At 58.7% G+C, this 27,103-nt stretch overlaps 4 protein-coding genes across 6 annotated transcripts; 2 read left to right on the top strand and 2 right to left on the bottom strand.

Annotated features, from left to right (window-relative positions):
• Positions 1–888: 888 nt before the first annotated feature.
• STXBP2 (syntaxin binding protein 2) lies at positions 889–9,117 on the bottom strand. 2 transcript variants are annotated; one of them, XM_077121492.1, is made up of 19 exons: positions 9,023–9,117; positions 7,712–7,761; positions 7,395–7,476; positions 6,935–7,011; positions 6,692–6,770; positions 6,502–6,605; positions 6,091–6,239; positions 5,820–5,904; positions 5,612–5,742; positions 5,421–5,528; positions 5,052–5,109; positions 4,860–4,925; positions 4,640–4,720; positions 4,231–4,369; positions 3,662–3,771; positions 2,709–2,804; positions 1,980–2,065; positions 1,745–1,902; positions 889–1,064 (listed from the first exon to the last, which is right to left on the bottom strand). In XM_077121492.1, the coding sequence occupies exons 1-19, from the start codon at positions 9,057–9,059 to the stop codon at positions 1,045–1,047; spliced, it is 1,716 nt and encodes a 571-aa protein (XP_076977607.1). In that variant the 5' UTR covers positions 9,060–9,117; the 3' UTR covers positions 889–1,044. The 2 variants fall into 2 exon arrangements, with proteins under 2 accessions (XP_076977607.1, XP_076977606.1); XM_077121491.1 differs by lacking the exon at positions 889–1,064 and adding an exon at positions 1,169–1,323.
• Positions 9,118–12,837: 3,720 nt separating this feature from the next.
• On the top strand, positions 12,838–15,220 carry PCP2 (Purkinje cell protein 2). The gene is made up of 5 exons (XM_077119380.1): positions 12,838–13,023; positions 13,782–13,937; positions 14,037–14,151; positions 14,418–14,542; positions 15,101–15,220. Exons 1-5 carry the CDS (start codon positions 12,838–12,840, stop codon positions 15,218–15,220), a joined length of 702 nt encoding a protein of 233 aa, XP_076975495.1.
• Positions 15,221–15,280: 60 nt separating this feature from the next.
• PET100 (PET100 cytochrome c oxidase chaperone) lies at positions 15,281–16,864 on the bottom strand. Of its 2 annotated transcripts, none has more exons than XM_077119563.1 (4): positions 16,735–16,864; positions 15,936–16,022; positions 15,781–15,813; positions 15,281–15,433 (listed from the first exon to the last, which is right to left on the bottom strand). In XM_077119563.1, the coding sequence occupies exons 1-4, from the start codon at positions 16,759–16,761 to the stop codon at positions 15,350–15,352; spliced, it is 231 nt and encodes a 76-aa protein (XP_076975678.1). In that variant the 5' UTR covers positions 16,762–16,864; the 3' UTR covers positions 15,281–15,349. The 2 variants fall into 2 exon arrangements, with proteins under 2 accessions (XP_076975678.1, XP_076975679.1); XM_077119564.1 differs by lacking the exon at positions 15,281–15,433 and adding an exon at positions 15,461–15,601.
• Positions 16,865–16,971: 107 nt separating this feature from the next.
• On the top strand, positions 16,972–26,640 carry XAB2 (XPA binding protein 2). Its single transcript, XM_077121489.1, is given in 20 exon segments — positions 16,972–17,077; positions 18,121–18,269; positions 18,521–18,644; positions 18,956–19,153; positions 19,885–20,019; positions 20,109–20,273; positions 21,964–22,108; positions 22,578–22,729; positions 22,822–22,941; positions 23,198–23,329; positions 23,432–23,563; positions 23,653–23,700; positions 23,702–23,767; positions 24,452–24,614; positions 24,709–24,899; positions 25,001–25,123; positions 25,199–25,370; positions 25,524–25,653; positions 25,779–25,888; positions 25,974–26,640. Coding segments are annotated over 20 exon segments (2,568 nt in total). The 5' UTR covers positions 16,972–17,026; the 3' UTR covers positions 26,036–26,640.
• Positions 26,641–27,103: the final 463 nt, after the last annotated feature.

Below are 27,103 nucleotides of genomic sequence, written 5' to 3'. Positions count from 1 at the left end.
TTTTCTGGGAAAAGTGCGTTTAGATTTTTCTGATTTCTCCAGGGGAGTTTGTGACCCAAATTTTAGGTTCGGAGCCTTCAGTGGGCATGGAAAGAGCGCATGGAGCCGGGTGGGGGGTCCCTGCCCCCCTGCCCCTGCCTCCCTGTTGTCAGGATGGGCCACAACCCCAAAGGGGACAGAATGGAAAAAGGAGCGCTGCACCTGAGGGTGCTGGGCCCAGCCTTCTCACCCACCCCTAACCCTTCCCAGGCCCCCAGGCCGGCAGAGCTTGCCTTCCACAATTAGACTGGCACCCTTACCTGCCCCTGCTCTGATCCCTGCTAGGGCTCCCAGCTGCCCCAGGGCAGGGGCCAAAATCCTCACTGCAGCCTGTGTCTCAGTACCCTTCCCTCCAGCTCCCCGAAAGCAAGCCTCCCCTCCACTCTCTCTTGCCATCGCCTCTGCTGTGCTCTCACTTCCCCTCCTCATTCCATCTTCATTCCCAACACCATCTTCATCTCGAAGAAACCCTCCCTGGCTGCCCTCAGGCTAGGCTCCCACAGCCCCCTTTGTCATGCAGTGTCTGTCTGGTTTGTGTCTGTGCCCCCAGCGATGAGTCACACCATATTTCATCCCTGTAAAGGCTCTGAGAAGTCCTGCGGTTAGGAGCTCCTGTGGACAAGGAGAGTTTGAACTCACTGGATGGGCGCCCAGGCATGTTTATCACATGCCCATCCTCACACAAACGTGGGCTCTGATCCCTGGGAGCTGGCAACAACTCCAGGCCTTGTGCAGCTGCAGGTTCTTCCAGGACAGCACCTGGGGGTGCTGGGAGGGTGGGGTGTGGGGGCAGGATACTGAGTACCTTCCACGTTTTAATTATAATTTTGACAGTTCCTTCAGAGCAGCCAAAATAGTTTTAGTGCCACTGAGATAACAGAGCCAGTTGACCAAGTTTCCATGGCTAGGAAATCTTGGATCCGATATTCAAACCACAGCTGGAGTTTTTAACCTCTGTAAGAGATCCAGATCCCCCTCGGGGGCCAGGCAGGGCCCTCAGGCACTTCAGGAGTCTGGGAAGGGCTCTGGCAGGACAACAGGGTGTGGTGGGGTTGGAGGCACAGGTTTGGGACAGCCCAGCCCAGCACCTGGGGGCTCCCTCATAAAAAAAGGTGAGGTGGCCACCGGCTAGCAGAGAGAAAAGGAAGAATTTATTGATCTGGGAAGTGAGGGTCAGTGGAGGAGTGGGGAGGGAGGGTCAGGGCAAGGAAACATCCTCCAGCTTCTGGTCCAGCATCTTGAGGTCATCCAGGAAGCGGGTGGGGGTAAGGATGTGCGAGGAGCCTGGGCAGGAGGGAAGGCTGGGAGCTGAGGTCGCTGCCTCGGCCCCAGACACCCCTGCCAGGGTCCCTGCTGTGGGAGCCTGTCCCTGCCCCTCAGAAGCCAGGCCCCTGGTCCTAATGACCCCGGAATCTAAAACCCTAGAAACCTGGATGTCCAGATCCCAAGTGACCCTCCTCAGAAACTCAGGAGCCCACTCCCCAGCTCCTCTGCCCCCAACCCAGGGATCCTATACTCTAACCCCCCCCCCAACTTCCCACCACCAGAGCTCCAGCCCTTCGCGGGTCCAGCTGTCAGCCCTTAGCCTTCTAAAGAACCTGAGTCCAGCCCCTCCCATAGGGACCCAGGAATGGGCGATTCCAGACGACAGCCCCACCCCAACCCTGGGACCCCAGGGTTTGCTGGCTCCAGTCCTGCTACTCACCGATCAGTACCTCCCACTTGCCTTCGGTGGCCCTGGTCACCTCGTAGGCGGCCCTCATCTCGGACATGGCCACGCCGCCCATGATGTACACGATGAGCCGGGGCCCTGCCCGCACCTCCACACCTGCCTTGTTCTTGTGCCAGTGGCCGAAGCGGGCGCTGGGGGATGGGGGGGTGGGGGTGGAATCAGTTCTCGCAAGGGGCCTCCCCCACCCACAGTGTCCCCAGACCCTCACCTCACAGCAGCTTGGGAGCCGGATGTGGGGGTGGGGTCAGTCACAAAAGGCCACAGCTTGCGGTCCAGCCGGTCCTCGACAGCATCCTGGGGCAGTCGGAGAGTGGGGATTAGGAGACGAGTGCCAGGCCGGGGGCCAGGAGGGGGCGGCGGGCAGGGGCTGGAGCTCCCACCCAGTGTCCTTGGGGGACCAAGGTCCTGACAGATAGGAGGTGCCACATGCATCGTGCTCCACCCCCTTGGGGACCTTGGGAACCTGCAGGCACCACCCCCAAACCTTTGGGGGACGCAGAAGTCTGGATCCCCAGGACCCAGGAGCCCAAGCTCCAGCCAAAGAGTCCAGAGGCCAGGCCCTCGGCCTGTTACTTTTGGATCTGGCTGCTTTGAGCTCCTAGGATGGGCAGGGGCCAGGGGAGGTCAAAGGGAGAGACAGCAGAGGGGGGACCCAGAGGAGGGGGCTGGTGGATAGCAAGGAAGGAAGCTCCCCAGTGAGGGGCGCTGTGCCACCCCAATTCCTCAGATGCGGGAGTGGGCTGCCCACCCTCCCCCGCAGAGCAGATCGGATGCCAGGGGAATGCCAGTTAGGAGGGATTTTCTATTAAGCCCAGCAGAGGCTTAACAGCAGGCCATGAGAGAGGCTGGGCTGCGGACTGGATCAGGGCAGGACACGGGGGAGGGGGTCAGGCCCCTGGTCCCCCAGCCCCCTGCCACCACCCCCCAGCGCCACCACCTCCATCACGTCCTTGATGACCGGAGTCCAGCGGGACAGCTGATAGGTGGGTTCCAGGCGCTCCCTCCGCTCCAGCCGGCTGGAGGTCCCAGAGCCCTATGGGGGGTGGGGCGGGGCAGGTGGGGGTGACAGGGGAGAAGGAGGCGGGTCACGGATAGGGCTGGAGCCTCATCCGACCTGGGGGGCTGCTGGGCAGATGAAGACAGGGAGAATTGGACCAGAAAAGAAAGGGAGAAAGAGAGATGGAAGGAGAAACAGAGGGCAAGATCAAAGGTAAAGAAAGACGGGGGCAGAGAGAGCGAGTGACAGGGGCACAAGGGGGAACAGAGAAAGTGATGAGATACAAAGACGGGACAATACACACAGAGAGCTGGGGGCCAAAGGGAGAAAAAGGGAGAGAGAGAGAGAAAGATGGTTATGGAAAGAGGTCAGAGGCAGAGAGCTGGAAGATGGAGACATCCTGCGGGGGACAGGGACTAGGACAGAGCGGACCAGCATGTGGAGGCGGGGCCGGGAGGGGTATATGTAGAGACAGGGGCAGAGAATCGGAGCTGACTACAGGAAGCTGCTGAGTGTTTGGGGGGATCCTCTGGGACCTCCAGGAGTCTCGGATCTGACTTTGCCCTACCTCCCGACACCGGGGGCCCTGCCATCTGCTCTGAGGATGAAGAGCACATGCCCCTCGCTGCAGTATCCCAAGGACCAGGGCTTGGGCCACATCTCAGGCCCCTCACTGTGTGGCCCAGGGTTGGGGTGCTGCCCCCTGGTCCCCAGACCATCCATGCACGGAGCTCGCTGTCCCCCACCCCACCCAGGGACCCAGGCTCTGGCTTCAATGCCTCCTCCCCCGGGATGCCCACCCCACCATCCCCTCCAGCCCCCAGAGCCCGGACCCCTGCTCTATGCTCCCCTTCTATCCAGCCCCTGACCCCTACGGCCGGCTCCCCATGTACCCCAGGGTTGGTGACCATGCCCCCCAGCTGCTCCAGGTTCCGGATGAGGCTGCTGTGGGTCTGCACGTTGGCGTGCTGGATCAGCTTGGCCAGGTTCTCCTCGCTCACACCTGGAGGATGGCCGTGGCCGGGTTTAGGTGGGAGGAGGGCTGGTGGGGGAGCACTCCCAGAGGGGGGGAAGAGGAGGTGGCCAGGTAGGGTCCTGGGTGGGGCGAGGAAGTCTCAGGATTGGGATGGGAGGGGTTGGCCTCAGGACTGAGGGAGCTCCCACAGTCCCTGCAAGGTGGGGTGAAGGTCAGGAAACTTCTGGATGGGGAATGGAGAGTGGAAATGGGACTCCCATTTTCTGCAATTTGTCCAGGTTGGAAAAAAAAATCACAGATTTCGGGGTCCCTCATGCCAATGGCATCCTCCAGGTCAAGGGGGTGGGGGCAGTTCCTGCGTTCACAGGACTATCTGTGGGCCTGGGGGTCCCTGGGATAGAAGTTTGCTGGGGGAATTCCCAGGAGCACTGGATACCCTGGGGCCCAGGCCCGGGGTCCCCCCATGCTCCCAACCTCCCCCCCCACCATTCCGTAGCAGGATGTAGAGCAGGAGGACGCGAATCTTGTCGTAGGCGGGCACCGCTGCGTCCAGCAGCACGGGTACAATCAGCTTCATGGCGTCCTTAATCTTCTCGCCCTCCGCGTCGGAGCCCATGGCCAGGTCCTGTGGGGCCAGCCAGCCAGGTGCCCCTCAGCCCCCGACGCAGGAGTGGGGCAGGCCAGGGCCACCCCAGGGCCACTGGGGAGAGACCTTGTGGGCCCCTACTCTCCCCAAGCCCCACCTTCTCCTCGCACCGGGTCTCCACGAGCCACGCCCCACCTGCCCAGCCCCTCTCACACTGCCCAGCTCCAGCTCGGTCCAGGGAAGTCTCCCCGCCCCTCCAACCGGCCCACCTCAAGGCCCCGCCCCTCCCAAAGGAGGCCCCGCCCCCACCTGCTCCACGCTGCACAGCTTCTCCACGCAACCCTTGAAGTGCTTCATGCAATCGTCAGCTAAATGGAGGTGTGTAGAATACTGCGGGGTGAGGGACGGGAGTTGGGGGTGACAGAGGCTGGGCCGAGGCAGACAGGGGGCCCAGGGGCACAGTGCCGAGGGACCCTCGAGTCTAGTCAGGCGCCGTGGGAACCCACCTCCCGGACCCACTCGCACTCACCTTGTTCAGCTCCTTCTGGTACTGTGGCATCTTTTTCAGGATGTGGGACAGGTCTTTGATGTTGGCCTGGGGGAGGGATGGGGGTGGGCAACTCCTGGGGGCTGATACAGACTGAGGCCCCACCCCCTGGCTCTGCCTCTCCCCTTGCCGCCCCCTCCAAGCAGCCCACCCTGACTCAGGCTGGCCCCCCACCTTGTCTGTAGTCAATCTCTTGCTTTCACAGAACGTCTTCAGAAGCTCCGTGACCTTCCTGGCATTGAAGAGGGGAGGCAGGGGTAAGGTAGAGGTGCCGAAGTTGCAGCTTGAGGGGAGAGTGGGGTCATAAGGGGGGGGGGGATGGAAGCCAGGGGACACGGGTCCATGGGCCAGGCCACGTGCAAGTCCACGAAGGGGGGCACATGGGACTCAGGGTGAGGTAGATTGTCCAGCTAAAGGATTGAGGCAGGGTGAGGTGGGAAGGGGTATGGGGAGGGGCGCTGCCAGGGTCGCAGGTCCCAGGACCAGCATACACAGGAGGGAGGATGGGGGTGCAGGGGAACCTACGCCCGCCCCGGCACCCACTTGGACACATCGGCGATGTGCATGTGTCGCAGCTCCACCCATAAATCATCATCCTCATCGAGCATCACAGCCTTCTCGCGGGCCTCGCTCAGCCCTGTGGTCTCGTACCTGGGGGGGGAGGGGGGAACGTCGAGGTCAGGTGCACAGCGGACAAGAGGGGGGAGAGGTGCCGCGTTCCGAGGTCCGCCCACCTGTATGTGTCCTGCTCAATGTTCAGTAGGTCGTAGGCCATGGCCTGGAACGTGAGCTCGTGCAGCAGAGGGGACACGGGGTCGGCTGCCCGGTCCACAATCAGCAGCTGTGAGCGGGTTTTCTCAGGGCCCTGGGGGGTGGGGGACTAGGCGCTGAGGACACTGGCCCTGAGGCCTTGCCCCACCCCTCCTCAGCACTGTCCCTCACCTCTCCCAGGCTGGGTGTGTCTGCCTTGAAGGCGTTCAGCTTGGCCAGGACGGCATGGGCCAGCTGCGCTGTGTCCTCCGGGCCCCTGGTGGGTGGGGTGGTCAGACACGGGGTTGGGGTGGGTGGGTAGGGGCTGGCATTAGGGGGTGGGGTCTGGAAGGGTCAGCTACAGACCGGAGGTCAGGGAGTCAGGGGCAGGGGCTGGGATCAGAAGAGAGGGTGAAGGTTGGGGGACAGGATGGGGTCAAGGTTGGGGGGGGCAGCTCCCCACTTGCGGTAGCGGATGGCCGGATACTCCTGCAGCGTGGCGCACAGTGTGGCGATCTGCTGGGCCAGTGCCTCGAGCTGCCGTGCCCGCTCCCCTGCCCGGAATGGGCAGTACAGGTTGTAGGTGCTGTGGGGGGCATCCAGGGAGAACACCTGGGAAGGCAGACAAGCCAGGGCTGCTGCTGCTAGTACACAGCTGCCCACCTGCCAGCCAGCAGCCCCTGCTTCTCTCCAGGGCTTTCTCTGGTTTCTAGAACCCACTTAGCCTTCCCTGAGGGAGGCCAGAGGCAGCCCCCAGCAATGCCTGGTGGCGCTGGGGGGGCAAATAACACTTCCTGCTCTCCCACTGATGTTCTCTTCACATGTACTCAAGTCCTTGTCCCAAAGAGGAAACCTGCAGCTGTCTGGCCCATACCTGGGCCTCGTAGGGTAGGAAGGCAAGGTGGATCTCTTTCAGTGTCTTCACAGCCTTTGCCAGGCGAGAGCGGCCCAGCTCACTGAATAAGGGCTCTGGGCAGGCTGGTGGGGGAGGGAATGAGGGGTGTGTCAGGCCAGGGCATCCCCCACAGCCCCACCCTGTATCTCAGCCGGCTCTCCCCACTCACTGTCGGTGAAGAAGACGTGTGCCGCTTTGTAGGTGAAGGTCGGGGTCCCCCGGAAGTCTGCAATCAGGGCCTGTACAGACTGGGGGATGCAATCACTCTCCAGACCTGGCCCTGTCCTCCCAGACCTCCCAGATGCTGCCCGACATGCACACACACATGCACACACGCATGCACACACGTACGCACACACACGTGTACTTGCAGGGGTACACACAGGCATATACTCCATGCTCACACAGGCACCTTCTCTGTTGGGCTCAGCAGATAAATGGCTTCCAGGCTGGGAATGGGTTCTCGCCGTTTGTTGATGTCTTCGACGACTAGTAGGAAGAGGGGAACAAACACAGATGGGGAGACCAAGGGGGACATGTGTCTTAAGACTCGGGGAGTTGGACACATGGGGATGAGGGCAGAAACTGGAGGCAGGTCACACAGCTAGGGGCTACATAGGCAGGGGTCTGCACATTTGAGGGTTTACACAACCTGGGGTGACCCGCTCAGGGTCCACACAACAGAGGCTGCAGACTCAGGCTGCAGGTTGGGGGACACACTTGGAGAGTAACTTGCATGGGGCTCTCAATCCAGTGAGCTGCGTACTTGTAGCTCAGGATATTGGCTGCACCCTTGGCAAGGCTTCCCACACTTGGGGAGCTGCCCACAGGGGAGGCAGCTTGGGGGGCACAGGATTGGGGCATCCACTCACTGGTGATACCCTCAGCCAGGATGTCCGACATTTTGCAGCAGGATGACAAGATACGCATGCTCGGGTGGTCCATGATGAGTACCTGTCCAGACGGATGGACAAATGGATAGATGGACAGACAAGCAGGCAGAAGAGGGCTGGCTGGGGCAGAAGGACCCAGAACCTGTCCCTATCCCAGATCCCCCCTGGGGATTCTTCCCCAGGGGAGCAGAAGCCTCCTTAGGGAGCTCCTGGGGGCCCCACATTCAGGGTCCCCGCCCCAAGGATTTGGACAAGATGCTGTCTGCAGGTACCCAGGTGTTCTGCCCCGCCCCTACCTTCCATTCTCCATCCTTCTTGACGCTCCGAATAACTCCACTCAGAATTTCTGCAGGGAAGGAAGGGGGCTCAGGATGCTGGGCCCTTCCAGGCTGGACCTCCCACCTTAATGCCCATTTATTTTTCCCCACAATCCTGTAAGGTAGCTGTCGGTGTAACCCCCAGTTTACAGATGGGAAAACTGAGGTTCAGAGAGGCCATGTTCCTTGCCCAAGCACCCCCAGTGCCTAAATGGCAGACTGCCTGGGGCATGAGTAGCCATTTATGCATACATTTTTCAGGAACGAATAAATGAAAAGCCAGGGCTCATAGAGTTCTAGATGCTTCCTGAGCCAGGCTCCTGGCCTCCCCATCTGCTACCCCAGGATCTCCTGCTGTGGGAGAGTTGATGGCCCCCACAGGCCTGCTCCGTCAGTTCCCCTAGACTAGAACGCAGGACCCCTGGCACCCACTCTGAGGCTGAGGTCATCCTATCCCCTAACCTTCAGACTCAGTTTCCTCATCTGTAAAATGCAATCATTGGTTCTGGTTCCCCCCTGCCCCGGGTTAAGCCCTTGTTCCTTTTCTAGTTGGGGTGCTGGGGACTTGAGCCACACTCTGCCCTGCCCAGGGGAGGGAGAGCAGAAGGGAGGGAGTGGCCGAGTCCTGCCAGTGTCATGTCCACTATTATCAGGACCCACAGGGCGGAAGGAGAAGCTGAGGCCGGAACTACAGGGGGTGTAGGAGGAGGGTGGCCTCCACCCCCACCCCCAACCCCAAGAACCCGGGCCTGGGAGCCTGGATTCTTGGATCTTCTCTGCTAGGGGTTCCGGGGAAACAGGGCAGGGAGGAAGGCGTCCCCCCCCTCCCCCTAGGTGCCTGGACACGCCTCCGGGAACCCCTGGGTGTTCACGCCACCTGCAATCGCTGCCCAGACACCCAACCCCGCCCGATCCCCACCGCGGGGCACCACGAACCCAGCCCCCGGAACTTTGCCAGGCTCAGCTACCCGGGAGTCCCGGCGCCCAGGTGTGCCTTTCCCATTCCCGCCGGCACCCTCAGGGGCGCAGGAGTGCGGGGCCCGGCGCTGGCCTCGGGAAGACCTGGGGCCCCACGCCACTTCCAGCTCGCCCCCTCTGGGTGCCCGGTGTCCACTCTCCCAACTTTGTTCCGCTCCGGCACGGGCCAGGACCAAGCTCCCCCGCCCGCCCCTTCGAGGGTCCAGGTGTTCGGGCGTCCAGCCTGGGCCCCAACTCCCTGCCGCCGGGATCCCAGGGGTCCGCGCGCCTCTGCCCGCCCCAGGGGACCCAGGAGCCCGGACGAGCACTCACTTTCCCCCACCACCGCCTTCAGCCCCGAGGGCGCCATCTTTCCCCCAGGGGCGCCGCCGCCGCCGCTTCCGGGTCTGTGCCAAGGTGGGGGCGGGGCCTGGGCGTTCCCACGTGGGCCCCGCCCCCCACGGGCCTGGGACTTGCCCCCGGCAAGAGCTGTCCACGCCTAGTCGCCCGCCAGGAGCGCACACCCCGACGACGCGCTCGCTTCTCGTGGCACAGATGTGCGCGCGGGCACACACTTCCCCCGCTTGTGCGCCGCGAGAGGTGGCATGGCCCGGGCAATGAATGATCCCCCCTCAGTCTTCCCCAGGCACAGCCACCACCAGCACCACCACCGCCACCCTGTCGGAAGGGACCCCTCCCCACCCACCCCCCGGTCAGTCATGCGGGCCAGATGGGTAAACCGCGGCTCGATAGGCCCCCCTCGTCCAAAGTCGCATGCTGGGTGGGCCTTTGGGGATTCCAGTCAGGGGAAATGTCCCAGGAGGAATGCTTGTCACAGCCTTACTCCCTCCCTGGGACACTCAGAGCCACATTCACCTGCTGAGACACACACAGGGATTTAGTGGGAGGCTCAGACGCTGGCAGGCACACGCATACGTACCTCAATTCACACTGCCCTTGAGGTGCCGGGGCCTGCTTTTTGCACCCTCAGTTTGCATGCACAGAGTCCTGCTTGCCTGAGCTGGCACCTTCATCTGACTGTTTCATTAAGTGTCTCTGGGTGCTAGGCCCTCTGCCACTTACACGGGACAGGGAAGGGGCACACAATGGGAAAGACCAAGAAATCCCTGCCCACGTGGCAGCTGAGGGTGAAGGAATGGGAAAGGTAGAAAATGAACAATTCTGCCCTAAAGGACTTGTCGGGAGATGTGACAGCAAGCGCTACGTGGAGGTTACTTCATTTGGGGTGGTCCCAAAGGGCCTCTCTGAATGGGGCAGGCTTGAATGACATCCCACGCAGAAACCCAGGCAGAGGAGCGTGGGCAAGGGGTTAGGAGGTACAGTAAGGAGGGGAAAGGAGGAGGTGCGCAGGAGGCAGGGAGGGATGGCAGCAGGGCTACAGGGACCAGACCTCTGTAGGACAAGGTAGGAGGAGCTGGGACTAACCGCCCTGGTTTGCACAGAAATGTTTCCTGGGAACAGGACTTTCTGGGACCATCTCAGGCAGACCAGAATGGCTGGCTACCTTTGGTAGATGAATGGGTCTTTTTGTTTTGTTTTTGGTAATGGCTTTGTTGAGATGTAATTCGCATGCCATAAAACCCACCCAGTTAAGTGTACAATTCCACGGCTTTTAGCATATTCCACAGCTGCCCATCCACTGCCACAATCAATTTTTTTTAATTTTAAATTAAAAAAATGACAACAAAGAAACACATTCTTAATATATAATTATTCTGTTCTACATATATAATCAATCAGTAATTCACAACATCACCACACAGCTGCACATTCACCACCATGATCACCTCTCAGAACATCCGCATCAATCCAGAAAAAGAAACAAAAGATAACATAAAAAGAAATAAAATGAAAACAGAAAAACAAATCATACATACCATACCCCCACCCCTCCCCCCCACCGACCACCAGCACCCCAAACTAAATTTACTTTAACATTTGTTCCCCCTACCATTCAATTTTATTCCATACGTTCTACTCACCTGTTGACAAGGTAGATAAAAGGAGCATCAGACACAAGGTTTTTACAATCACACAGTCACATTGTGAAAGCTATATCATTATACAATCATCACCAAGAAACATGGCCACTGGAGCACAGCTCCACATTTTCAGGCAGTTCCCTCCAGCCTCTCCACTACATCTTGAATAACAAGGTGATATCTACTTAATGCGTAAGAATAACCTCCAGGATAACCTCTCCACTCTGTTTGGAATCTCTCAGCCATTGACACTTTGTCTCATTTTCACTCTTCCCCCTTTTGGTCGAGAAGGTTTTCTCAATCCCTTGATGCTGAGTCTCAGCTCATTCTAGGATCTCTGTCCCACGTTGCCAGGAAGATCCACACCCTTGGGAGTCATGTCCCACGTAGACAGGGGGAGGGTGGTGAGATTGCTCGTTGTGTTGGCTGGAGAGAGAGGCCACATCTGAGCAACAAAAGAGACTCTCTTGGGGGTGACTCTTAGGCCTAATCTTTTTTTTTTAACTTTTTATTAATTAAAAAAATTAACAAACAAAACATTAAGATATCATTCCATTCTACATATACAATCAGTAATTCTTAATATCATCACATAGTTGCATATTCATCATTTCTTAGAACATTTGCATCGATTTAAAAAAAGAAATAAAAAGACAACAGAAAAAGAAATAAAATGATAACAGAGAAAAAAAAAGATTATACATACCATACCCTTTACCCCTCACTTTCATTTACCACTAGCATTTCAAACTAAATTTATTTTAACATCTGTTCCCCCTATTATTTATTTTTATTCCATATGTTCTACTCTTCTGTTGATATAGTAGCTAAAAGGAGCATCAGACACAAGGTTTTCACATTCACAGAGTCTCATTGTGAAAGCTATACCATTGTTCAATCATCATCAAGAAACATCTTAGGCCTAATCTTAAGTAGGCTTGACCTATCCTTTGTGGGGTTAAGTTTCATATGAACAAACCCCAAGACTGGGGGCTCAGCCTATACCTTTGGTTGTCCACACTGCTTGTGAGAACATCAAGAATTCAGCTAGGGGGGGTTGAATTTTCCCCCGTTCTCACCATTGCCCAAGGGGACTTTGCAGATACTTTTCCACTCACTGATCAAATCACTCTGGGATTCATCCGGGCATCACTCTGGACAAACCAACAAAATCTCATGTCCTACTCAAGGTTCCATGTACTTATGTTGTTCAACCAAGTTATATAAGGACATGCACAAGTTATATTAGGATATGCACTAGTCAAAATATAAATTCTGTACCAAATAAACATTTTTTGCTTTAATCTCACACATAAGTTGAAATTTTAAAATATTAATTACCATCAATTTTCAACACCCTGCAGTAATGATATTCCTTTGTTCTTCCTCATGCAAAAACATTTTTTAAATTTGTACATTTAGTCACTATCATTATATACTCTAGGCATTCCTAGATTATACCATCTCAATCTTTATCGTCTATTTTTCTTTGTGATTTCATTTATGCCCCCAGCCCTCCTCCCTCTATCATTCTCACATGCAGCTTCATTCAGTGTTTTAACATAATTGTATTGCAGTTAGGTAGTATTGTGCTGTCCATTTCTGAGTTTTTATATTCAGGCCTGTTGCACAGTCTGTATCCCTTCAGCTCCAATTCCCAATATCTTACCTTATTTCTATCTCCTGATCGTCTCTGTTACCAACGAAATATTCCACGTTTGTTCACTAATGTCAGTTCATATCAGTGAGACCATACAGTACCACAATCAATTTTACAACACTTCTATTACCCCCAAAGCATTTGGGTTTTATCTTGAGAACAATGGGGGGCTCAGGGAGAGTTTGGGGGCCAGGGAAAGGAGAGGACCCCTCCAGTTCTTGGGGGACAAGGATGGGTGGCAGGGGCAAAAAGGGGAGCTGGGAGACTCTGAGGAGCCAGAAGCACCTCCAGCTTCTCAGCCTGATCCCTGGAGGTGAGAGTGTGGCATCTGCCACCACCCTTTTGGGTGGCTGGAGTCAGATTCAAGACCTCCATGTCTTGGCCTCATCCCTGGGGCTGGGTCTTGAACTGTGCAACCCAGACTCAAGGGGCAGTCAGTATAGGGAAAGACGGCCAGGAGACCCCTTGGACATGCTGCCAAGGAGATGGAGATGGAGCAAGGACAGCTGGTGGTCCCTCAAGAGGGTACCAGAGTCTGGCCCAGCATCCCCTTCTCGTACCCGTGCAGACAGCAACTGCCCTTCCAGCAAGAAGAGGCCATGTACTGGTGGGGGTGGGAGAGCTGGGCGGCCAAGGTGCTGGGGCACCGTGACCTGCAGACCCTGCCTGAGGTGGCCACTCCTCTGCCCTTTCTGCCTGTCCTCTCCCAGTGGGGCCCAGCCAGTCCTCTGCTCCCCACTTTAGGGACACCTTCTGCTATGCACCCCCAGAGAGTCCTTGGGGCCAGAAAGATCCAAACCCCTTTCAGCCTGTCTTCTACCCCCATGCGAGGCCCAGTGCCGTTCTGGGAAAACAATTATCTGGATCATCTTTATGGAGCTTAAGCTTGGGTGGGAGCAGATGGGGCATGAGCTGGGGATTTGGGGCTGGGAAGGGTATCCACTCCCTGCACCCCCTCCCCGACAGCCTGGCCTTTTAAAAGGCCTTCTCTGACACGGGGCTGGGGCAGAGGCCAGCAGAAAAGTGGACAGAGACCAGGGGAGGGGCACAGGGACGGTAATGGACCAGGAGAAGAAGGTAGAGTATGGGGGGTTCAGCCCCCTATGTCTGGGTAAGCAGGCCCCATCCCCCCTTCTACCTCCAACTCTCAAGGTCTCAGAGCTGCTGAATGACAGGGCTAATTAATTAATTTGTAGGGCACCTAATTAGGAAGTCAGTCCCCTGGGATCCCTGATCCAGTTGCCATCCGAGGGAGGTGGGGATGGGGTATGAAGGTCTAAGCTCCCAGCCCCAGGGCAGAGGTCAGGGCTCTCAGTGCCTGACCCAGGGACAGGTGAGGAGCTGCTGGGATTTGGGGTGGATCCTGGGCCCTGTTTCCACAGCACGTGCCCCAGCCCCCAGGCTTCCCTCCAGTCAGGCCTCAATCTAGGGCGGTGGGACGGTGGCACTGGCAGCCACTCCCTTGAGGCAGTATCACGTGAAGTGGCACTGCCTGTGGGGCTCCTGGGGCGGGGGCTGGGATTGGAGAGGAGACTCACATCTTATTCGGAGCGGCTCTGCAGAGCAGCCGGTGGCGGCGACCATGGTGAGAGCCTAGGATGGGGGGAAGACAAGCCCCAGGCTCAGGGTGGGGTTTGGGGGAGGTAGTGGTGAGGGTTCGGTTGGACTGTATGTCTGTCCCCAGGCAGGCTCCCCAGACCAGGAGGGCTTCTTCAACCTGCTGAGCCACATGCAGGGAGACCGGATGGAGGAGCAGCGCTGCTTACTGCAGGCAGGGCCCGACCAGGCCACCGAGATCCGTGAGAGGGGGCAAGGGGTTGGAGGTGGAGGAGTGGGTTGGACAGTGTGAACAGAACAGGGGTGTAAGGCTGCAGGGGGAGTGGCCCTTGGGGCGGTGGGGAGGGGAGTTGTGGACAAGGGTCTCCCTGGGGGAATGGGCAGGCACCAGGGGACGAAGGGTAGGGGAGCAGTTAGTATGCATCCTGGAGAACGTAAGTAGGTGTGCGGGGGTGAGTGGGGTCCTCCTGGGTCTGTGTCTGTGCCCATGCACCTTTGCCCCATGCAGAGAGCAACCCCCCGCCTGAGATGGACAGCTTGATGGACATGGTGGCCAACACTCAAGGCCGCCGCATGGATGACCAGCGGGTGACAGTCGGCGCCCTGCCGGGCTTCCAGCCCTTGGGCCCCAAGGTGGGTGAGGTTCTGCCAAGGCTGAAGAGAGACTGGACAGGCTGCACCCTTTAACCCTGCCCCCGACCCACCCCTACTGCCCATCACCTGCCACCCGGGGATTTCGTATCTAGAGCAGACAGGGAGTGCCCAAGCTGTGTCTCTGCTCATCACAGGGCCTGGGCTGAGCCAATACTCTACTTCAGACAGGAGGACCAGAGCCCAAGGGCATATAGCGGGCATGCTAATGTGACAGCCGGACCTGGAATTCACAGCTCTGCCCCCAAATCTGAGGGTTTCATGGAGGCCAAAGGGAGAGAGTAGGCAGAGAGTAGGGGGTCAGCCAGAGAGAGGAGGAAGGGCACAGCAGACTGGTGGTGACATAAACACTAAAAGGAGGGTGCAAATAGGAACCCCAACTTCCTGCCTCCTGGAACATGGCTCTGTCTGCCACTACCACCACCACCACCATCCCAGATGTTTTTGGGTTTTCCTTCACTAGTCACCCCGTAGGATGGCTTTAGCTATGGGGATCTCACTAGGGATCTCTCTCTGGCTGACCCCCCTCTCCATCTGCAGGACAGGGCACAGAAACGAGCTGGGACTCTCAGCCCCCAGCCACTCCTTACCCCTCAGGACCCGGCCGCTCTCAGCTTCCGTCGCAACAGCAGCCCCCAGCCACAGACACAAGCCCCATGAAGGTCTGAGCCATCCTACGGCCCCCTGAACCCCTGAAAGCAGAGAATAAAACACTCCACAAACAACAAAGAAATGACTATGTGTATTATTTGGCGGGCGGAGGGGACAGAACTCAAGAACATGGAAGCCTCAGGAACTCTGCTGAGCAGTTCGAAGGAGCTTCTCCTCTCGCTGCTTCCGTATCTTCTGTTTGAATTCTTCTAGCTCTCGACGCTGGGGGTGGATGGAAAGGAAGGAGAGGGTGCACACCCCTCAGGTCTGGACCCCTCTCCCACCACCCTCATGGCCTCCTATTCTCCAAGGCCATGGCTTCAGAGTTCAGTATCTACACTGGAAGCCCACGACATTAACACCCAGGTACCAAAAGGTATTAGATTCATCCTTCAGAGAGAGAGAGAGAGAGAGAGAGAGAGAGAGAGAATTAAAAATAAAAAAGTATGCCGCTCTGCTCTCAGTTCCCTGCTCTTGGCTAAGGAATAGTATTTTTATTCAAATCCATTGTGGCCAAAGGGACCCAGCCTTCTCTGTCCCTCTGATGGGAGGAAGAGTGTGCCACTTACCTGGCCCTCCTTCTCAGGTGGACACAGCTCCCTCTGTGGGGACAAAATAACAGCTGGACACGAGCCAGGAGCCTCTATAACTCCACACCCAGGTTGGTGTCCCATACCTTCCCCGACACCCTGGAATGAACTGTGAACACTTTCCCGGGGCCCACCTTGCGCTGGATGACATATTCCTCAAACCACTCGGCCTGATTGGCAATCCAGAACATCGCCACAGGGAAGGTGAGGTAAAGTGTCATCTGGAAGGGGAGGTGGCAGGGAAGTGAACTGAGCCAGGGACTATACCTCTCCTTCTTCTCCCACCCCCCACCCCGCCCCCCATATGCAGAGGTCCCTGAGAGCCTGGAGGCCCATCCTTCCGCAGAGCCCAGGAAGGCTTCCTGTTAGGGTCTCCCGAAGAACCCTAGAACTGCCACCAAAGATACAAAAGCCTTACATATCAAAGCCTCACCCCCTTACTCAGGAGACCTCATTCCTGAGAGCCCTCTCCTGAGTCTGGGAGTTTCTCTCAAAGACAGACAGACAGACAGACAGACACACATAACGGACCCAGGAGCACAAGAGCGCCGACTACAATCAAAAGCCTGGGGCCCTCACATCTCAGAGACACCTCTCATCAGAGCCCAGCAGCATCCCCCAAACTCAGGGGGCCTCCCAGAGCTCCCCCCAGCACCTGAAGCTTTCCTTCTTAGAGGGCTCTCCCCAAATCACCCCTCTCAAGAATCTCTTCCTTAAAGGGCCCAAACTCAGAGGTCTCATTACGAGCTAGTCCCAATTCCAGCGCCTTCGCCTCTGAGCTTCCAACCGTTAAGGTCCCTTTCAAATCTCAAATTTCTCTCCTGAGCGCCCCCTCTTTGGAGCCCCCTCTCCGCCTTTTCTGAGCCTCCTCCCTCCGATCCAAAGAGACACATCCCTGCCCCCCGCCCAGCATCCCACCCGATGCTCACAGACCCGAAACACCTCCAGCTTCACCCCCATTTCTTTGCTCCGGGTCTCCAAAGCTGCTTCCACTCTAAGCCCACCGCCGAAGCTGATTGGCCGATGAGCTCTTCTAGCGTGATGTCATCTTCGGGCGCCGCTCTGCTTCCGGTCCCCGGCGTAGCTTCCGCGGAAGTCCACAGGCTGGCCGCGATGTCGGGAAGGGGTTAGCCAATAGGAAGCAGTCTCCGGTTCTGGGGGGCGGGACTTCAGCCAGATACATCACAGCGTGCGACTCGAGCCTCTATCCCGAGTGCCGAAAAAAATGGTGGTGATGGCGCGCCTGGCACGGCCGGAGCGGCCGGACCTCGTCTTCGTGAGTCCGGAGTGGGATCTAGTTGGCCCTTGTGGGGATATCTGGGCCGGGGTGCCGCGTGGGGCCAGAGCCTGGCCACCCGAGGGATCTAGGCCAGAGCTCTCTTGGCCCATGGGTTGGGGGACCCTAAAGGGACCCAGGCTGATCAAGAAGTTCTGAGTAAATGTCCGGTGTGCGGGGTTGAGAGAGGAGGGAGACTGAGACAGCTGAATCTTCAGAGGCAAAGGCCTGGTGTCCAGCCCAGGGCTCTTGTTTCTGTGATAAAGTCTGGGTGACCTGGGTAACCACCTAAGTCTGATCACCAGCTTTGACGTATGGACTGAAGGCTTTTTGTATGGGCTAGGAGAACTCTGGGTTCGGGAGTAAAGGCCCAGTGATGGATATCTGGGGTGGAACTGGGTCAGACGACAGCCAGTGGGATCCTGAAGAATAAACACTTGGTACTGGGGTAGAAGTTTCTTGGTGCTGGCATTAAAGGCTTGGTATCTGGTCCATAGCTCTCCTTTTGAGATAAAGGTCTGGTTTTCTCTTCCAAGAACTAGACCCTGATCAGGGGTTCCTGAGGGGCCAACAGCTGGGTGTCTAGACCCAAAAGCCCTGCTGGGGCAGGTGGTGGCAGTGGGATTCTGACAGGTCAAAGGCCGGGTGTCTGGGAAAAGGTGTGCGTGAGGAGATAAGGACTGGTGTCCAGGGCAGAGTCCTGGAGTCTGGACCAGGGCCCTGGTGTCTAAGGAGTCTGGTGATCTGGGAAAGCAGTCTGGCCAGAAATCTGGAGTCCAGATGGTGGTCTTATGTCTGGCCTGGAGCCCTAATGACTGAAAAGTTTGGTGATCTGAGTCAGGCTGTGGGCAGGAAAATTCTGAGAGATAAATGTATGGGCCAGTCTTGGTGTCAGGGCACCTGGTGACCGAGTTCTGGACATGGATGGTGGGATTCGGGATCTTGTTAAAGGTCTGGCGTTTCGACCTGCGCCCCCATGACACAGTGCTGTGTCCAGGCTCTGAGGGAAGATTCCTGCTCTCCCCATTGCCTGGTCTCCACAGGAGGAAGAGGACCTCCCCTACGAGGAGGAAATTATGCGGAATCAATTCTCTGTCAAATGCTGGCTCCGCTACATTGAGTTCAAACAGGGTGCTCCAAAGCCCAGGCTCAACCAGCTGTATGAGCGGGCACTGAAGTTGCTGCCCTGCAGGTAGGAACAGGTCTGGCTGCCCTGCCCATCCCACCCCTGGCCTCACCCTGTCCTGTCACAGCAGAACTGACAAGTGGGTCCTCAGTGATTACCATGTGTTTACCACTGGGTTTACATCTCCTGATGTGTTGAAACAGACTTGTCATTCTCCCAAGATCCCCTCTGCTCAGCATTAGCTTCCTGGGACAGAGTGAAGGTTCTGGGTATCTATAAAGCTGATCAGTCAGTATCTGTTCCCTCCCATCCTCCAGCTACAAACTCTGGTACCGCTACCTCAAGGCTCGGAGGGCACAGGTGAAACATCGCTGTGTAACTGACCCTGCCTATGAGGACGTCAACAACTGCCATGAGAGGGCCTTTGTATTCATGCACAAGGTGGGGGGCTGAGTCTCTGGGACCACACCCCGGGACCCAGGGACAGGGAGTGAGTGGGGTGATGGGGCTCAGAGTCCCTGGAGATGGAAAAGCAGGGGGGCTGAATTCAGCATTGTCGGGACAGGGGCTTGGAGCCCTGTTGCCTTTGTTTATGAGATTGGGCTGGTCTTGCTTCTGGAGAGATGGGGGTTCTGGGACATGCTGCGTTTACGTAGAGGTCCCAGGCTGGGCACGGCCATCAGACATCTAGCATTTCAGCCAGTCTGTGGGGCCTGCGGTTCAGACCTGCCTGCCTCCCCTCACTCCTCTAGATGCCACGTCTGTGGTTAGATTATTGCCAGTTCCTGATGGACCAGGGACGCGTCACCCATACCCGCCGCACCTTTGACCGTGCTCTCCGGGCTCTGCCTATCACGCAGCACTCTCGCATTTGGCCCCTGTACCTGCGCTTCCTGCGCTCACACCCACTGCCCGAGACAGCTGTGCGAGGCTATCGGCGCTTCCTCAAGGTAAGGTCATTGGGGTGGTGAGGCAGGGCCTGGCTCAGTTCTCAGGTTAAAGTTTCCATAAACTGGCTCCCTGGACACCAGCCCCATGTGGGATACTATCTGACATCTGGCTGTGGGGAAAGGAGGACTCCTCGAGACAGACAGGTTTTTGCCTGAATTTGTTTATTTCCAAAAGGTTGTCTAGCACCTGCTCACTCCTGGCATTGAAGCAGGTGCTGGGGACACAGTGTGAATAAGATAGTTCCTGCCCTCGTGGATTTTCGGTCTAGGTAGACAGAGGTCCATTAGCTGGCCACATAAACAAGATTAAAACTGGCAAGGGCAAGGGGTGGGAGAAGAACAGAGCTATGATATGTAAAGGGGTAGGGTTGGGAGTTGAGATGTGTATGGGGGTGGGGTGAGGTATAGCTTCTCAAATGAATGTCTATTATATGTAGTGAAACCTTCACCACAGCGCCCTGGGGTGGGGGTCAAGGAGGATGAAAATGGGTGCAAAGCCTGTCCTGTGCAGTCTAGACCATTGAAGTCTAAGCCAGACCAGTCAGGGCTGGGGTTAGACCAGTGGGATTGAGTCTGGGCAGGTGTGAAGGATGCTAGGTCGGCAGGGCTGGCTCCTGGCCGAGGCAGTGGTGGGTGGGTGGCAGGAAACTTGAGTCGCTGAGTCATGGGGCAGCATGGCGCTGTGGCCCCTGGCCCCCACTGACCGCAGGTGGTGGGCTGGCGGTCCCCAGCTGAGTCCCGAGAGTGCAGAGGAGTACATCGAGTACCTCAAGTCGAGCGACCGGCTGGATGAGGCCGCACAGCGCCTGGCCACTGTGGTGAATGACGAGCGCTTCGTGTCCAAGGCCGGCAAGTCCAACTACCAGGTGGGCCTGTGGGCAGTTATGGGCTGGGCCGGGGAGGGCTTTGGCAGCCCCCCAGAGGAAGACTCACGTTCCGCCCCCATGCCCCACAGCTGTGGCACGAGTTGTGCGACCTCATCTCCCAGAACCCAGACAAAGTGCAGTCGCTCAACGTGGATGCCATCATCCGTGGGGGCCTCACCCGCTTCACCGACCAGTTGGGCAAACTCTGGTGCTCGCTGGCTGATTACTACATCCGCAGTGGCCACTTTGAGAAGGTGCGTGGCCCAGCAGCCTCCCTCCCCAACAGCTTTTTGGGACACCCGTGAGGACACTCATGAGGGCCCATGTGTGAGCAGAAAACAGGTGCAGGCATGCTGTCTGGGCACAAACATGCATGCCCGGTGTTCATGCTCGCTTTCCTGATGTGGGGAGTGTCAGAACAGCCCCACCACCAAAACCAGACCCTGGTTCAAGTCCCAGCTGTGCTCCTCCGGCCTGGGTGGTCTTGGACACATCTCTGTGCCTTTTTTGAGCCTTGATATCCTCATTTGCAAAATGATAGTAACAGCAACTTCCCTGTGAAGTGTAGGGAGGGCCGTGTCATGAGAGCCCCAAGCCTGTGCCCAAGGGAGGCATCTCTCACAGTGGTTGGGATTCTTGTTACCAGGCAGTGGAATGGCTACCCCTACAATGGGGAAGTAGGCTGGGCCCTGCGAGGTCTCAGAGGAGCTGGCAGGAGCAGAGGAACCTGGGCTGGAGTGGAGTTCACGTATGGGGAGCAGCAGCCGGGATTACAGGGGGACGTGGAGGGGGAGGGAGGGAGGTTGTGAGCTAGTCAGGACAGTCCTTGCAGGCAGAAGCATTGCTGCCAGGGAGTGTGTGCATGAGACTCTTTCAGGCTGCTACTTCCAGGCTGGTGGTGGGAGAGCCGTAGGAGGCTGCTGCAGTCAGAGCCAGGAAAGGGTGGCAAGGTAATACTTAGCCAGGTGGAGCCAGAGGGAAGAGGCCTGAGCTGAGGGATTTGGGGGCACCTGGGAGAATGTGAGTTAGATAAGAGTGTAGGATAGTACAAAGGGAGCAATAGAGGAAAGACTGGGCCTCTGTGGTCATGCTGAGGTTGGGGTTCCTGCGTAGTGGGCTTTGGGGCCCGGGGAGAAGCTGATGACTCATTGGATCCTTCCTGGGTGCCGTGTGCTTTGCCCACATCCCTCACTTGTTCCTCAAGATGACTGCTTCAGGGCTGTTATTCAGCGTGTTGTGGAGGGACCAGAGCTCCCCGAGGTGAAGTCTTATCTTGATTTGCCCGAGCTTCTGTGATAAATACCATGAACTGCTTTGGCTTAAACAACAGGAATTTATTTGGCTTGCAGTTTTGAAGCTAGAAGTCCAAAATCAAGATATCAGCAAGACTCATTTTCTCCTGGAGTCTGTCCGTTTTGTTGCGGGCTATGGGCAGTGAGTCCTTGGGGTTCCTTGGCTTGTGTTTCTGGCTCCCATCATGTGGCAGCGTCCTCTTCTTTCTGGCTTCTTTGACTTCCAAGTCCTCTTTAGAAGGTCTCCAGTAATCTGGGTTTAGACCCAGCTGCATCCATTTGGGCCACATCTTCACTGAAAATGGCCTCTTGAAGAGGTTCGGTTTAGAGTGGGTTCCCAGGCACAGAGTTGTGGGTTAAGATTAAGCCTATGTTTTTCCTGGGGTGTGTAGTTCAATCTGCAGTTTCCTTGCTCAGGCTGTCTCTGGAAGGGCAGGGCAGGGCAGGGCTGGGGAGGGCTCCGGCTCACGGCTCTGGACTTAATTGCCAAGTGGTACCAGGGGTGGAGGGACCCCGAATGAGGGCCCTGGAGAGGCCCAGAAAGACCATGCTGGGCTCTGGCCTGAGAGCAGCATAGAGGACTGTGCTGCCAGGGTTCTGTATCCAGGAGGGCCCAGGGCCCTTGTGCTGAGACTCTGTTCCCACCGCACAGGCGCGGGACGTGTACGAGGAGGCCATCCGGACTGTGATGACTGTGCGGGACTTCACCCAGGTGTTCGACAGCTATGCTCAGTTCGAGGAGAGCATGATCGCAGCGAAGATGGAAACCGCATCGGAGCTAGGGCGTGAGGAGGAGGGTGAGCCACTGGGCTTCCTGGGCTTGGGGGGAAAGAGGGCCAGGCCAGACCGCAGGGGTGGAGGGCCATCACAGGGGGCTGGGGTGGGGTGGGGCCAGTAAGGAGGGAAGCTGGCATGGACAGCAGGGGTCTTGGAGTAGCCGGGAGTCAGGGCTAGGGGAACAGCTCATGTTCCACAGGTCGGGGGAGGATAGGGCTTGGGCTGGAGTTTGGGAGGGAAGAGGGCCTGGGGAGTAGCAGGGCTGGGGGACATCTGGGCATGTCTTCGGTCAGCTCAGGGGGCAGCTGAGGCTTGGCCAGCAGTGAGGGAAACTGGGATGGACAGTAGGGGAGCCTTTAAGGATGAGGATGCTTGGCTGAGGCTGGGAGGCAGGGAGGGTGGGAAAGCCGGCGGGGGGCCGTGCACTGCGGCCCTCACCCCAGACCCTGCCCTCGCGGCTCCCCGCACCTCCCCATGGGCATGTCCCAGACGACGTGGACCTGGAGCTGCGTCTGGCCCGCTTCGAGCAGCTCATCAGCCGGCGGCCCCTGCTCCTCAATAGTGTGCTACTGCGCCAGAACCCGCACCACGTGCACGAGTGGCACAAGCGCGTGGTCCTGCACCAGGGCCGCCCCCGCGAGGTGTGTGCCGGCCCCGCCCCCTGCTTTCCGCCCCTGTACCCCCATCGCCACACATCTGCAGGGCCCCTGACCCGCCACCCGCCTGCCCCCAGATCATCAACACGTACACAGAGGCCGTGCAGACCGTCGACCCCTTCAAGGCTACCGGCAAGCCCCACACCCTCTGGGTCGCGTTTGCCAAGTTCTATGAGGACAACGGGCAGCTGGATGACGTGAGCCCTGTGTTCGATGTGCTCACTCTTGTGTCTGTGTGTACTTACCTGGCGCTGTCTGGCGCCGGCCACCTGGCGTCCTGAGGGGGGTGTGAACATGTGTCTGTCAGCACAACATGGCCTTGACCGGAGGACCTAGGAGGCACAGACAGGGCCATGTGCGAGAGTGTGCATGTGCGCGTGCAAGCAGGCAGGCCCGCTCCTGGTGGGGGGAGATGGTGTGGGTGAGGTCTGACCCAGCCTCCGCCCCCGGCAGGCCCGCACCATCCTGGAGAAGGCCACCAAGGTCAACTTCAAGCAGGTGGATGACTTGGCGAGTGTGTGGTGTGAGTGCGGCGAACTGGAGCTGCGGCACGAGAACTACGACCAGGCCCTGCGGCTGCTGCGGGTGAGGGCGGGCCCGGGCCCAGGGGAGGGGCTGCAGGGTGCACAGCCAAGGCCTGGCCCCCCCCCCACCCACGGGGCTGAGCGCTCTGCCCCTACCCCACAGAAGGCCACGGCGCTGCCTGCCCGCCGGGCCGAATACTTCGATGGCTCAGAGCCCGTGCAGAACCGCGTGTACAAGTCGCTGAAGGTGTGGTCCATGCTCGCGGACCTGGAGGAGAGCCTCGGCACCTTCCAGGTGAGCTGCCGGCACACACGCCCGCGGTATGGGGGAGAGGACATGGTCCCAGGTTCCCTGGCTGTGTCCTGACAGCCTGTGCCCCACAGTCCACCAAGGCCGTGTACGACCGCGTCCTGGACCTGCGCATCGCCACCCCCCCAAATCGTCATCAACTATGCCGTGTTCCTGGAGGAGCACAAGTACTTCGAGGAGAGCTTCAAGGTGAGGGGCCAGGCCCGGTCTGCCGAACCCACAGGGCTGCCCAGGTGCTGGCTGGGCGTGCTGCATCCTGCCTGTGTGCGGGATGTGCGTGGAGGGAGTGTGGGCGTGTGCGGCCACCCCTGCCCTGCTACCTTCTTCACGGTGGTGTGTGTGCATGTGCGTGGTGAGTCCTGCCCCATGCTGAGAGATCCGTGTTTGCACGTGTGTGGAGAATGGTCACACATAAGGGTGTGGGGAGGTGGTGCTGGCTTGTCCCTGCCCTCTGATTGAGTTGTGGGGGCCCTGCCCCTTTGCTTGGAAGTGTGAACGCTCTCCCAGAGCACTGGCCCTCTGTGGCTGCAGGGCTGAGGACCCGACCCATCTTTTCTCATAAGGTCACCCCTGGGTGTCAGGTCTGATGTTTAGTGAGAGTCTTATTCGCCCCGTCCTCTGGGTCCTTGTGGTCATTGAGGGAGGTGGCAGCATACAGCCCCAGCCATAATGGGGGGACCCAATAAGACGAGGAAGGGACATGCCTGCTGGGACCTGACCCAGGCATGCACATTCTCCCGGCAGGTGTTTCCCATCCTGGGCATCAGGGTCCTGCCCTGCAAGCGTGCTCTCTCTTTCTCAAGCTCCCTGTCTCTGTCTCTCTCTCTCTCTCTCTCACACACATACACGGCCTCTCTCTCCCCCTTGGGGCAGGCATACGAGCGTGGTATCTCGCTGTTCAAGTGGCCCAATGTGTCTGACATCTGGAGCACCTACCTGACCAAATTCATTGCCCGCTACGGGGGCCGCAAGCTGGAGCGGGCGCGGGACCTCTTTGAGCAGGCGCTGGATGGCTGCCCTCCCAAATATGCCAAGAGTGAGGAGGGGCCCCCTGGGCAGTGGGGGTGGGCCAGCCGGGGGCAGCACCAGGGCCCGGCCCCTGACCGCCGGTGCCCCGGGTTCTCGGGCAGCGCTGTACCTGCTGTACGCCCAGCTGGAGGAGGAGTGGGGCCTGGCCCGGCACGCCATGGCTGTGTACGAGCGCGCCACGCGGGCCGTGGAGCCCGCCCAGCAGTATGACATGTTCAACATCTACATCAAGCGGGCGGCCGAGATCTACGGCGTCACCCACACCCGTGGCATCTACCAGAAGGCTATTGAGGTACCCGCCATGGGGAGGCGGCAGGCCCAGGGCCACCAGGGGAGCAGGGTAGGGCCCCCTCCGTGCCTCGTGTCATCCTGTGCCCCACCCCCCACGCCCAGGTGCTGTCGGACGAGCACGCCCGGGAGATGTGCCTGCGCTTCGCCGACATGGAGTGCAAGCTCGGGGAGATCGACCGTGCCCGCGCCATCTATAGCTTCTGCTCGCAGATCTGCGATCCCCGGGTAGGCAGGGGTGGGGCTGGGTGGGGGGTCAGCTCAGCCAGGTGCCCAGCTCACACACCCCACCCCGCCCCGCAGACCACGGGCACCTTCTGGCAGACGTGGAAGGACTTTGAGGTCAGGCACGGCAACGAGGACACCATACGGGAGATGCTGCGGATCCGGCGCAGCGTGCAGGCCACCTACAACACGCAGGTCAACTTCATGGCCTCACAGATGCTCAAGGTGTCGGGCAGCGCCACGGGCACTGGTGAGCCCCTGGGCCCCTGGGCCCTGGGCCCCTGGCGATTGCCTTGCGCCCTTCATTCCGGAAACTCCCGGAAGGCTGGGTCCTTGGGGGGTGGGGTGAGGGGTGCCTATGGAGGGTGCCCCTGCCGCACTTGATGGCCGCCCTCCCTGCCAGTGTCCGACCTGGCCCCCGGGCAGAGCGGTATGGACGACATGAAGCTGCTGGAACAGCGGGCCGAGCAGTTGGCCGCCGAGGCTGAGCGGGACCAGCCCCTGCGGGCCCAGAGCAAGATCCTGTTTGTGAGGTGGGGGTCAGGCCCGGGCGGGGGCTGCGGGAGGGGTGGGGAGAGGACTCTGGGAGTAGGGCTGGGCCCCCCCTTGAGGCTCCGGGACCCCATCCCCTGCACCTTTCTCTCCACCCACCACCCAGGAGTGATGCGTCCCGCGAGGAGCTAGCGGAGCTGGCACAGCAGGCCAACCCTGAGGAGATTGAGCTGGGGGAGGACGAGGACGAGGACGAGATGGACCTGGAGCCCAATGGTGAGGTGCAGGACGAGACTGGGGAGCCGGGCTTGGGGGAGTGTCCCGTCGGGTGACTGTTTCCCGTCCCCACTCCCTCCCACAGAGGTGCGGCTGGAGCAGCAGAGTGTGCCAGCCGCCGTGTTCGGGAGCCTGAAAGACGACTAACCCCCTCCCCACCCCCAATAAAGCCTCTGTTTGTATACCCTGGTCTGCACCTCCCTCCTTCCTGCTGTCCAGGTGCCCGCTGGGATTGCCAGCTCAGTAGTGCCCTGGCATGGGGCCCAGCTCCCCCTCCACCCCCAGGATTGGCCGGTGCTGGGGGCGGGGTGGCCGGGCCCCAGGCCAGGGCACATTCCGCAGCCTCACCCACAGAACCTGGCTGGAGTGCCCAGTTCCTCTGTTGCCCGCGGCCTCGGAGGCAGTCCTTCCAGCAAGCCTCCTTGAGCCCCAAGCCTAGGGCCTCATCCCCGACTGCCCAGGTCTCAACAGCTCCCACTCTCCCAGGACCTGTACTGCCTGCAACCTGGACAGCGACATCCCTCGTCTCCCTGGGCGAGGGCACCCCTCTGGAGAAGGCAGGTGGAGAGCTCTGGCACCAGGCAAGCCCAGGTCCCATTCTGTGAACTTAGCAAGGTGCTTCTCTCCCCTGTGGTTAAGGCAGAAGGACCGGGAACTTCAGACCTCGTGCATCCGTGAGGCCAGGGTGTGGTTTTTACCTAAGCTCTGGGAAGCATTAGGGGACTCTAAGCTATTAAAGCATTTTAAGCATCCAGGGATATAATCAGATTTGTGTGTTGAAAAGGTCAGCCCGCCTGCCCCGTGGGGACTGGCTTTGGGCATTAGGAGGCTGGGGGTGTGGGGAGTTGGAGGTGGGTGTGGGGGTGGAGAGGTGGGTGAGGCCAAAGAGGGGCTTAGGAGGTGAAACGTTTAGTACTGGGTGGTGACCAGGCAGCCGGAGCTCATCTGGCTCGAGCTTGTGGGGTAGGCACCAGGTCTGTGGCATCAGGTGGCAGTGCCAAGGAGGCAATTGGATCCCCACATATGGGGCCCAAAGGAGAAAGCAACACGGAAATCCCTGGCCCAGAGTGGGTAACTCAGCCCAGAAAGGCAGAGAGGGGCAGCCAGGAGCAGGGAGGGGACTGAGTTTGCTATTGGCCCTACACCAAGTGCAGAAACCCGCTAAGAACCACACAGCAGGGGATGGGGGACTCAGTGAGTGGCTCAAGCGGTCAG

Source organism: Tamandua tetradactyla, chromosome 11 (assembly GCF_023851605.1).
Source record: "Tamandua tetradactyla isolate mTamTet1 chromosome 11, mTamTet1.pri, whole genome shotgun sequence".
Classification (NCBI taxonomy): Eukaryota; Metazoa; Chordata; class Mammalia; order Pilosa; family Myrmecophagidae; genus Tamandua; species Tamandua tetradactyla.
The sequence above is the reverse complement of the archived record's forward strand: the minus strand, read 5'-3'. Positions and strand labels throughout refer to the sequence as shown.

Excerpts from the sequence above, each read along its gene's own strand:
- PCP2 (XM_077119380.1), top strand. The coding sequence starts at position 12,838 with ATGGAGATGGAGCAAGGACAGCTGGTGGTCCCTCAAGAGGGTACCAGA. Across the intron at positions 13,024-13,781 it reads ACCTGCAGACCCTGCCTGAG|GGCGGTGGGACGGTGGCACT; the intron begins GTGGCCACTCCT and ends GCCTCAATCTAG. Across the intron at positions 14,152-14,417 it reads CGACCAGGCCACCGAGATCC|AGAGCAACCCCCCGCCTGAG; the intron begins GTGAGAGGGGGC and ends TGCCCCATGCAG.
- STXBP2 (XM_077121491.1), bottom strand. The coding sequence starts at position 9,059 with ATGGCGCCCTCGGGGCTGAAGGCGGTGGTGGGGGAAA. Across the intron at positions 6,606-6,691 it reads ACACGTCTTCTTCACCGACA|CCTGCCCAGAGCCCTTATTC; the intron begins GTGAGTGGGGAG and ends CTCCCCCACCAG. Across the intron at positions 1,324-1,744 it reads CAAGTGGGAGGTACTGATCG|GCTCCTCGCACATCCTTACC; the intron begins GTGAGTAGCAGG and ends CCTCCTGCCCAG.
- PET100 (XM_077119563.1), bottom strand. The coding sequence starts at position 16,761 with ATGGGGGTGAAGCTGGAGGTGTTTCGG. Across the intron at positions 15,814-15,935 it reads AATATGTCATCCAGCGCAAG|AGGGAGCTGTGTCCACCTGA; the intron begins GTGGGCCCCGGG and ends TTGTCCCCACAG. Across the intron at positions 15,434-15,780 it reads CACCTGAGAAGGAGGGCCAG|CGTCGAGAGCTAGAAGAATT; the intron begins GTAAGTGGCACA and ends ATCCACCCCCAG.